The following is an 11,974-nucleotide window of genomic DNA, read 5'->3' on the forward strand; positions in this document are numbered from 1 at the left end:
GTTGGTATAATTGTGTGTGTGTGTGTGTGCGCGCGCGTGTGTGTACGTACATTTGAAGTTTAATTGTTGCTAATTCGTATGTGCGTCTAACGTATAAGTATTTGTTTTAAAGTTTAATTCTTATTACCTGTTTGCATAATTGATCGGTTGATTGTTTCTACGTGTTTATAGCTTAATTATTTTAATTTGCCTTATACTGCTCACTCTAATGTGTTATTAATATTTGAACATTCAGTTAATTATTTGAAATTGAATGTAGCTGAGTTATTTGCTTGAATGTGTTAAACTGACTCCATTGTTTAATGTTTACCAATTGATAAATTAATTTGTGTATCTGAATTCATTTGCGAATTTCTTTTGTATACGAGAGTCGTGTTTAACCACCCGTGCACAGCCTCGATTGGACGCGTGTGGCAGAGCCATAACTTCTTTTGTTTGTAAATGTGTTTCTTTTCTGCATTTTGCCTGTATTATGTGTAACTTTTAGATCAAGTAGAACTTAGGTGAGTTAAAAGTCAGCGAATTACAACTTCATTGCATCGGTCGATCCTGTTTATGTATGGATTGTAGGCCACTGTTGTGCGTTGTCCTCGTCATCTCTAGTCTCGCATTTAATTAGTCAGCAGACAATGAGGATTAGTAAGCTTGCGGGAGTTATTTGTCAGTTGTGTTTGCACGCAGTGTAAGTTTTTAGGCACCATTGCTAGTATTATTAGAAGTTCGGTGGCAGTTGTAATTTCTGAGCATTTTTTGCAGAGTAACAGTGTTATGCTGCTCTTGTCGGAATATGTCCTATTATTCGCGAGATAGGGGTCCACAATTAGGTAGGTTTGACATGGTGAGTTTTGTGTGATTTTGTGATAATGTTTTAAGAATTGGTTATATTGTAACCGTTATTAACGAAATAGATTCAGGGATTATTGGTGGCATTGCGTGATTGGTAGTTTAGATATAAGCCATTTCCTGAGTATAATTGCGTTGAATTATTAAAGTGATTCTAATTTTCATGTACAGAGATTATTGTTTCTGAACATTTTTCTGATTTTTTTTTCGGTATTAATAAATAATTATAAAATCGGTGCGTACTGTTGGATTGAAAATCCTAGTGACTAAAAGACTAATAAATAAAACACCACGAACTAACGAGGTGATTTGTGCGGGCTTTATAAGAAACTGCGCTAACTATTTTGAAAAGCATTCGGGCTGCTGATGAGTCCCCGGTAGGGACGAAACACGTGTCCAGTCTATCCAAACGAATACTATTCTTTTCTTCTCACGCTCACTGCTCTCTTGGTTCGTTCTCTCAAACGTCAAAACGCAACCGCAACAGCACTCACAGATGCACAAAAAAGCCAACGCGACAACTAAAAGTAGTAGTTGTTCTGCCGGATCTAGTTATTATTATCGGTAACTAGCTCTGATGTTGGTAGCAGGGAAAACTCGTATTGACAATTAAAACCCAACTAATGCAGTCGTATCTGGTTTTAACTCTAGAGAAGACAGTCGAATTTTGGGATAAGGATGTCCAAACTTTTTAGAAAGGAAAAAAACTCTAAAAATAACATATGAACTTAATATTGTGATAACTAAACAAGCTTGAAAAATTTCGAATAAAATTGAATTAACCTGCAAATAATTTTAAACAAAAATTAGCTAAAAACTGTTTTAAGAATCTTTATAATGAAATACTTAGTATAGTTATGCGAAAGCAGAGATAAAAGTTGGCTTTGGGATAGTAAGTTTTGGTAGGCTTAAAACTGAATTGAACAAAACTTTGTAAAAACTTAAGTTACAATTTATACAAAATCACTGCTCTGAACAGGAAACTACTTCAAAACTTGGTGATAATCAAAACAAAAAAGTCAAAAAAATTTTCGGGACGCTGATTTAATGTAACAAATTAATAAAATATCATTGTGCACGAATCTACAAAGTCCTCTGTTGACAACAACCAAATGCAAACATCTGTAACCTTTAAAATTGTTTCAGTACGTACTGCGAAATGATTTATTTCTGTATGTTGATTTTAATTGTTTTCCATTATTTTATTATTGGCTGTCGTACATTTTTTTTCATTTTGGATCCCTTGCGATGATGGAATGCCTGCTCTACTTTTAATTGAGCCTTCGTTTAAACATCTATTTTCATCCGGATGCGAAAAAGCGGACATGAACAAATCGATTGCCTTGAGTATTAATAATCAAAAATTGTATTGAACTTAAATTGTCAAATCAAATCACAGAAATCAAGAATTATAAAACTTTTTATTAAACCTTTCAAGTTTGTGCGAGGCGATGATATTGTGCAATTGTTATTTTTAAATGAAGCTAGTTTGCTGTATATACAATTGTTGAATTATATTAACACTGGTGAGCACGTTGTTATTAAATTTTTACGTCAAACGATGTTTAGCTAAGTTGTTTATCATAAAACGGGACTTCAAAAAAAAATTATTTCCACTTAAAAGATATCAAATTTATTCGAAATCAATTTTTTTCGTGTTATTTAAACGGCTGATGATGCCTAAATAATTTTTGTTTCATAGCTAATAAACTACAACAACTTTACAACGTCGAAACGTCGAAACATGACAAGCTTTTTAGAAATTTTTCTCAATAAACCGTGGTGAAACATGTGCTTCTATTTGAAAATGTTATAAGCTCCTATGAACGAAAATCATTTTTCGATCACATTTATAAATTTAATGTAATAGTATTTGTTTTTAATAACAATAACTGAGTTGATTATAAGAGGAAATAATGATGATTAAAATAGGTCTCGCCGCAAAGCGCTCTGTTGATCGTAAAAGAAATTCTACATTGTTTCAAGCTTTTTCACATTCATTAAACGAAATTTCATATTTCTTCTTCAGTAAGTAAATTCTTATGTCTGTAGCTGTTTTTGAAAAATTTTCTGACGAATTATAAAAAACTTTATTTCAAAAATTCAATATGGCTTATTGAATATGCCAAATATAATGAAACATTATTAAATTGCATCTCTAATGTAGTACTATTTTCTAATAAATAAACCATATTTAAATCTACTTCACCACAAGTTAATTTTTTATTAATATTTTCTAGTTCTAAAAAAGTTTAGAAAAATACAAATAAAAGAATATTTTCCATGTGTATATATTGAATAATAAATTAAAAAAATTATAGTTGAAATTTAATTTTAATATAAATATTTCATTTCAGTTGTATTTATTTTATGAATCAGTATTTTGTCTAGGGCAGAAGGCTTAATCTGGCTCTGATGATTAGAAAGTTCCTTTTTTTTAATTTTAATTGTTGACCCGGCAATTGAATAATCAAAATTAAACAAATATCCATGCCTTGTTCAACTTAAATATAATCAAATGGTTTATTATTTATTCGACCCTATTTCAATAAATAAACTTTTATTTTTTTTAAATAAAAAAAATCATTATGATTATTTATTTGTTAATGTATTTAAATTTTTGCGTTTGCATCAAAATATATTAAATATTAATGTTGAAAGAAATCGAATCTACTTTCAATTCGTTTCGCCAGGTCAAATATAATCAAATAGTTTATTATTTAGTCGCCAGGTTTTATTTTGCAGAAACAATTACCCTTTTTCTATAAAGTTTTCTATTTTTTTTATTAAATTAAATTTTTATGAAATTGATTAATTAATTATTTAAGTATTTTATAAAATTTTTTTGAAAATTAAATTGTTTAAAAACATCCCATATAGTTCTTCAGAATATAAACTTAATCTTAATGTACTCTGTTTAAGTTAGGATTGTTATGATAATGTAATAAGAAACTTTGATTCTGTGGAAGAAAAGTTTTAAGTAGTAAAAATATAGAAAAAAACGCAAAATCGTGGAATTTTTTTGTTGCTGTTAATCGTTCAAAAAACAAAGAATTGTTTTCTGATTTTTGCTATGATGATGTCGAGTTTAGTGCAGTTTTTTGTGCTCGGGGCGTGTAGGACTATTTGAAGGATTTGAATAGAGGGAAAGCCATGGAGAGGTCGAGGCGGCTTTTGGACTACAGCCCACCCAGCCTTGCATATTTTTGTCAGGGTTACATATAATTTTAACAAATTTCAGTTAGAAATACAATTTTAGAATTTTGCAACTTCTAGAAACACTCAAATAGCTGAAATTAGTTTCACAAATGAGATTCAAAAATGAATATTTTTTAAAATACTAAGATAATAACGGATACCAACTTTTCAAGAAACAAAGTTATGTTGCGATGTTAACTATAGTATGCTGGTATTATTTGATATAAATTTAAAATTGTAAATCTTAGACCGGATTGTGTACACGGAAACTTAACAGGTGAACTTAACAGGTGAACTCAATCAAATACAAACAGTTGTCAACAACAAAAGTTTATATTCAAGCAAATTAAGTGGCGGTCCCTTTCTACTTGATTGATTGAACTTGAAGTGCACTGATCTTGCAATCTTTAACAAAATCATAAACTTGCACTGTATTAAAAAATTTCCCATCCTGGTTCTGGAATAAAAATAATATAAATTAGAATCTTACAGAAACACGTTAATAAAATTAGGAATTGTTTTATAAAAATTTAAATGGATTTCACACCTTGCTTTCAGTTGGTCCTACAGCTAAGAGCATACCAACGGTACGAGAAATATTGGAACCTTTATTTTTATTATAGCTGATATTTAAATTCATATCGTGAAGTGTGGCGGTACATTTCTGTATCTCAATGTTTGACACCAGACTGTACCCCACTTCGGTCAACATTTTTTTTGCAAAACATTTCCTTGACGGATCCTCCGAAATCAACCTTAAAATCAAATTGAAAATGTGCATTTCGTTTTCAGCATTTATTTCCCCTGATGCAATCAAGCGAAACATTTTGTTTGGTGATAATAATATCATGGCGTTTTCTTTTATTTCTTTAAATTCTTCAACATGTATTCAATAACTTTGTCGACCACCTGGTTAGTTAAAAGGTATTTGTTTGCAATGTCCAAAATTGGAATACATGTAGACATGTTCAAATGTTTTAACAATAATTTAGTGTAGCTATCAATCATTGTTTTGATTTGTAAATAGAAGCCATCCAACCCTGCTTCTACTTCATTCAACGACTTCAGATGAGGACCTCTTTCAATTACGTTGATTGACCACTTGAATAAGTAATCCGTTACTTCTCTCAAGGAATCATTTGTTAAAAATACTAACTTAACTTCTTTAAAATTAGAATCTCTCATACCACTATTCATCAAAGCTTAGAAATAATCACTGGTCCGAAGAAGCATGTTTGTGTCAATTTTATGACGACTTTCTGATTTTGATACTAATACAATTTGCTCGCTGGTTAAACTTTTATTGCTTACTACGTTGTTTGCGTTTTCCTTCATTGTCAATTCTATCATAGCTTGGCAATAAATATGAATTCAGGATATACGTTTCCAAATGCAACAGAGTATATGCTACAATATATGCTTCAATTCACAGAAGCTCTACACACATTGAGATTATTATTAATAGGCACTTGGATATCTTTTAAGCAATTTCTTATATATATATATATATATATATATATAAATATGTATACTTTCTACAAACTCCATAGTTATATTTATTATACTACACTTTATTTAACTACATTTATTTATCTATGTTTACCCCATGTACTTGTAACTATGTATCACAATGTTCAATTGCGTTGTTGTAGAGTTTACAACTCTTGTTGTTGACATAATTCACAGGTTTCTCGGCACCCTAATAAAGTTTCTTCACAAAGATTTCAAAACTACTAATTTACAGTTAAAGTAACTATATTTTGTGTAAGCTGCAATTCAGCCAGTTCAGATGGGTGATGTGCCCTGTATCCATATTGATTGTTGTTTAATAATTTATTGACAGTCAAGAATGATGTTATTCAAACAAAAATAATTTTTTCCAGTACTTTGGAGGGTGGCGACAGAAGAGATAATGATCGATTGTTCATCATCTCTAGCCGGCTGCTTTTTTATAAATTGGAATTTTGGAGTTTTGAAACTTTTTGGAAATATTCCTTGGTTGATGGACAGATTATAAATGTGTGTAATAAGACTTTTATGATTATTTGTTTAAGTAGATAATTACTTAATGTGTCATCAGAAGTGCTTTTTTTGTTACTTACATTTTTGACGATGGATATTACTTTATCTTCATCGGTGGAGTTCATGTAAGCTGATTTACAAATTACATTGTTTATTTTTATATTATTACCTCTGTTTATTTAGTTTTCTAACAGCTTTTCAGTTACATTAGTGAAGTATTTGTTATAAAGATTACACATTTCTTCTGTGTTCTCAATTATTTTGTCGTTGAATTTTATTTTACTAATGTCGCTGATATTTAAATTTTTAATCATTATCTTATTCATTATTTCCCATTTTTTCTTTGAACAACTCTGCATCTTCAAATTTTTTGCTGGAAGTAATTTTTTCCACTTTTCGTTTAATTGATGTGAACTGATTTCTGAATTCTTTATATTTTTTAACATTTGAGAAACTAGGTGAAAAAATTGCATTTTTGTATAGTTGATTTTGTTTGTAAGATAATTTTAGTGTTTCATTATTTACCCAGGCTTGTTTTATTTTCTGATTTTGCGGTTGTAATGGTGCATATTTTTCTAGAATTGAGTTTAGTGTTTTATAAAAATTCATACAAGTTATTTCTATGTTGTTCTCACTTTTAACCGAATGCCAAGTTTCATAGATCAGGGATTCCCTTAATAATTGATGTAGTTGTTTTATTGATTTTTTTTTCAGAACTTTTCCTAACTTATTTCACTTCAAGGTAAATCCTTTTTAAATTATTCAGTCTCTTGTCAGACATATTTGATCTCAAATAATTAATAAATCTTGGGTTTGTCCTTGGGAATTTTTTTAAATTGATAACCACATAAAAGTTTCCCTCAAATAACTTTTATTTTTACGCAATCGTAAACTTTCAATTTAAAATTATGAACTATTCGTTCGTATGTCAGACCACTCAAAACAGCGTGCCAATCGGTAAACTTTTTCTTAAGAATCTAAAATTGTTTTACATTATTATTGAGTGATGCTTGATAATATTGTAGTTAATAATAAATAAAGATATAAATTTAAATTGCACCGTATAACCTCAAACTTTTGTTAAAAATAATTCAACCAAACGATTAATTACAGACATCTATAACAAAAGTACGCAATCACAGCCATCATCTTAACCATGCATGCAGAACACATATGAATAATAAAGTATTCGAAATGGTCTTATATTAATTTTTGGCTTATTGCATTGGCGTGAGTTAATTCAAGATAATTTTTCGCCCCCTTGCATAATGTGATTTAATTCAAGATAATTAATTTGCTATTTATATTTTTAACATCAAAATTTGCGGTCTTATTGGTAAATACGCTCTAATCCGAATATGGACTGCAGCTCTTTATGTATCATCAAATTGTGCTAACATCGGCCTGGTTCTGCTCGTCAGAAACACTGAAGCGACAGGAACAAGAAATAAAATTTATGATTTTAAAATAAAACATAGCAGATAATATTTAAAATTATGTTTTAATAAGAACAAATATGATTTATAACGGAAAAATTTAAAAGAAACTGGGTTTCTACTGTTTAGCTAAATTTCTTTTCTTAATAAATTTCTAAAATTTCTATATTTTCATTTCAGCAGATAAAAATAAATTTTAGAAAATTAAACTGATTTAAATTGCTAAATAAAAAAATAATTAAAACTTATTCAGTGATAGAATAGAAAACAAACATTATTTTATAAGTAAATATTCTTTCTCTCAAGTAAATGACAAGCATCTCGAACTAATGTGAGAATTGTGAAATTTTATACATTAAATGGCGTAAGATTAAAAAATAGATGAAAGTTAAAATATCATGCTACAAAAATTGGCAAAAGAGCCAGATTGATCTGATTGTGACCTCCTTCAAACGTCCGACATGATACCGACATATTGACAATGAAGGGGTGCTATGTCATTCTTTGAGCAATAATTTGAGCAATGGACAGTGGACACTGATGTAAAAACATTAAAAACATGGGCTTTAAAAACATTACATCAAATTTTTTAATAGATAAATAACTAAAAAGTTAATGATTGTTTTACGGAGCACAGATTTGAAGTCTCTCACTACTGCAGCTATTGATAAGAATGAATAATTCCATTCAAATAAGGCTACAATAAACTGACAGCTATAATTAGCAAAATTGCTTTCATAAAAATTTAATTTAAAAATTATAAACCTTAGACCAGACTGCAGTAACCGGATTGTATACGGAAACTTTACAAGTGAACATAGTCTCAATCGATTGTCCACCGACCAAATACAAACAGTTGTCAACCGCGCAGGCTTTATATTTAAGCAAATGGCGATACGGTCCCTTTCTACTTGATTGATTGAACTTGAAGTGTTCTGTATCAATGACGTTTGTTTGAATAGTGCCCGGAGCATGTGCTATAAATGACGAGTCTTCAGTTCGTTTTGAAAAGACATTCTCAGCTCAAGGAACAACGCATTTCAGGCATTCGTAGTTTAGCTTTTAACAAAGGGTTCTTACCAATCATGTGAATTTAATTTAAGTTTACAGCAGCTGTAGTAGCAGAAGCAACCGCAGATGTAGTAGAGGTAGTTGTAGTGGTAACAGCTTTATAGAACTAAAAATCATATTGTACTTTTGTACATATTTTTTAACGGCGCCTGTAAATAAATAACCATACCCCGAATTTAAAATAACATTCATTCAATGAAACATTTTTATCACAATTATTCAAAATACTATCACGTTACTTTGAATATTTTAAATTTGTCCAATCACAAAGTCAATATTAATCACTCACGTTAAAAATGCAACAAAGATCTCACAAGTATCTTTTGCTTATTTAAAATTTCAATCATATCCATTTCAAAATCTAATGTTTCAATATCATTAAATTTTCTGTGGATAAATTTTATACTATTTTTTATATAGAAGACAATCCATCCTCCTATACTAGATGTTTTATTTACATCTAGCATGTTATATTCTGGGATTGAAGCAAATGTTGCATTTTCAGGTTTAAGCCAAGTTTCGGTGAAAGAAATTACGTCAAAATTAATTTTAATTTTATCTATCAAAATTAAAATATTATCTAGTATATTAATTTTGCTTCTACAACTGAAATTTAGAATTCTAATGTTTCTATATGAAATTGAATTACTTAGTTTTTTTGTTTTTTTCAGGTGTGTGTAGCATACATTTTTCCAAAGAATTGATAAAGGTGTATAGAAGGGTATCGATTGCAATGTTGTCATCATCTATTATATATTAATTATATTAATCATTTTAATGACTCTTTCAATTCTTTTGCTAGTTTTTTAATATCTTAATGGGTTACTTTTAAAATCCTCCATCGATAAACATAAAAATAAAAAAAAAATTTGGTTGTTGTGAGTTTTTGCAGCCGAAATTATCAAAATTGCCATGCATTTATCACTTTAATAAAGCAATTCATTTTCTTGATTGTATGAAATTTTGAAACGTGTTAAATATTTTTTTGAAACTTTAAATGGTTTTAAAGATTCAAAATGAACGATAATGTTCTTTTTAAATTTATCTAATTTTGAATGTTATAACCATTACAATCTAAATTTTTCAGTTTTCAACATGGACTGTCAGTGTGTGCGTGTGTGTGTTGTGTGGTGTGAAGTGTTAGATTTAAAGGTTAAAAGGAGGCACCTCGTTGTGAGCAGTATTTTTTATTATAAGTTTGTAAATGTGATTGTTTTAACTGAAAAACTGTAAAAAACCATCGATCCAAAAAATGACGTGATAGCTGAAAAAAAAAATAAAAAGGTCGCCGTCAAAATTTAAACAATTTAAAAATTTTTGCTAACCTCGTCAAACTTGTATAGATCCGACACAGTGTGTGTGTGTTGTGTGAGCAAAATCTTCATAATTCAGAAAATGCAATATGCTAGTTAGATGAGAATTTAAAAATTGAGACAATTTCTAAAAAATAATTCGTAACGTTCTTTTAATAATAGTAGTTAACAATTACAAATTAACAACAAACCAGTGTAAAAAAACTAAAAAATTAAAATTTTTTTGAAAATAAAAAAAATTCTTTAAGCGAATATCACCTTCCTGACCCCGAGTAAATCCTGCAATTTACTTCCTGGTATCAACAATCCTTGTACTCTCTACATGTGTCTCACTAGTAACAGGCAGTTGTCCATCTGTGTTGATCCTCAAGCTTCGTTACAAACTCATTCTACAAAATTTTTAAACAAAATTTTCATCGAATGTCAACCGGTTGCTGGTATATAGTTTAAATAAAAGTTATTGGCTCGACATGATATAAAAATCAACTGCTCATTTTTGGTGATTTCAATGTCCGATTTGGCACTGACCACACGCTATGGAGTTGAAAAAGAAAATTCAAACGGAAATATGCTGCTCGAGTTCTGTACGGAGCATGATTTGTAGGTGAAAAACGTTCAACAAAAAGAACACCAGGTGGAAACATCCATTTTCATTCCACTGGCATTTTAGCAACTGCAACCATAACAAAATGACAAGACTTTTGTCTTGCTTGTTTAACCAAAGCATTTTGTGAAATTAAATGTGGTCAGATCAACGTCAGACGACTACAAGCAAAATCAGAGATGTATAATGGCTATTGTGCTTTGGTTGCACATTCACAAAGTAAAGTTCAACTTTTTTTTAATCGTTGTTATGCAGCAGCGAAAAAATTTGAACCTACATTAAGTTTAAAAAAAACAGTGGCTTTACATCAAAACTACCTAATCTTATCTGACTCAACGGCTACAGTATCAGCAGGTGGTTTGCAGTTGAATGATGTCAATAGATTTTGTTATCGTGGCAGTTACATCTTAAATACCACTGCCATAGACAGTGATATCACAGCCAGGCTTGCAATGACTGGCGCCGAATTTGGGGAACTGGTTAGACTTTTCTGAAAAAAGTATGGGGTATCTCTGGCAGTCCGAAAACCGTTGTACTGACTACTTTGCTATAAGATTGTGAAATATGGACGGAACCGACGCGACATACGAAAGTTCGATCAATTCGACAAGAAATGTCTTCGAGCTTTTGCTCACATCAAATGGATAAAAAGAGTGTCAGATGTCATGGTATTGAAGAGTTGTAGTACTATGTACATTGAGGCACTGCTGTTCCAGGTCCAGTTTAGTTAGTCAAGGCACGTCGTCCGCATACTAGATTCAGAAATTTAAAAACAGGTTTTTTTGGACAGCTGGCCTCCTCTTGCAAGTAGTTCGGTTCGTAGGTTTAAGGACAGTCTTAAAGAAAACTTAAAAAAGTGTGAACTGGATCCTAAAATATTTTGCTATAAAGTTCAGCAGCGTACGGAATGGAGATCAAAAATCTCAGGCGGCGCTTTCCGTTTTGGAACAGGCACAAATCGCAGCTCTAGCTGATAAAAGGAAACGGCGAATAGAGGTGGCCCTGGATGGATGCGACACAGGAGTGTGAGTCTGTGGAACTTGTTATCGTTGATTATTGTCTATAATTGGGCTTTTTGCTCCCCTGAAATCATATCAATAACTCAGGTCTTCGTTCGCAAAATTTAAAATGAGACATGCCAATTGCCGTCAACGAAACAGTTACGTTGAATTTTACAACGTTTGCTAACTCAACTCCTGTTAGATTGTCATTCAGCAGAGGATTGATGGATCGCAGAACTTCAATCAAAATTGGAACGTTTACAAGGTATATAATTGGGAAATGATTTTTTAAATTGCACGTTACAAAGTTTATTTGCACGATTCAGATGATTAATAGATAAATAGTTGTTCAAATATCACGTACATTTTCAGTCAGGATTTGGAACTTACGACAAAAACTTCTGGTTGGGCTTAGAGAAAACACACCAATCAACGACATCGGCTGATTACAGATTGAGGTTTGAAGTGCTTATCAAAGGCGTTTGA

The 11,974-nt window shown here is 30.6% G+C and overlaps 2 protein-coding genes across 2 annotated transcripts; one reads left to right on the forward strand and one right to left on the reverse strand.

Moving 5' to 3' along the window:
- Positions 1 to 2,026: 2,026 nt before the first annotated feature.
- On the reverse strand, positions 2,027 to 4,753 carry HELRODRAFT_172623 (hypothetical protein; the record flags this gene model as incomplete). Its single annotated transcript, XM_009019286.1, has 3 exons — positions 2,027 to 2,185; positions 4,424 to 4,498; positions 4,589 to 4,753. 3 exons carry the CDS (start codon positions 4,751 to 4,753, stop codon positions 2,027 to 2,029), a joined length of 399 nt encoding a protein of 132 aa, XP_009017534.1.
- A 6,937-nt stretch (positions 4,754 to 11,690) lies between these two features.
- HELRODRAFT_79419 (hypothetical protein) lies at positions 11,691 to 11,974 on the forward strand (the record flags this gene model as incomplete). The annotated part of the gene is made up of 2 exons (XM_009019287.1): positions 11,691 to 11,753; positions 11,861 to 11,974. Coding segments are annotated over 2 exons (177 nt in total), but the record flags the coding sequence as incomplete, so codon positions are not given.

Source organism: Helobdella robusta, assembly GCF_000326865.2.
Source record: "Helobdella robusta unplaced genomic scaffold HELROscaffold_24, whole genome shotgun sequence".
NCBI lineage: Eukaryota > Metazoa > Annelida > Clitellata > Rhynchobdellida > Glossiphoniidae > Helobdella > Helobdella robusta.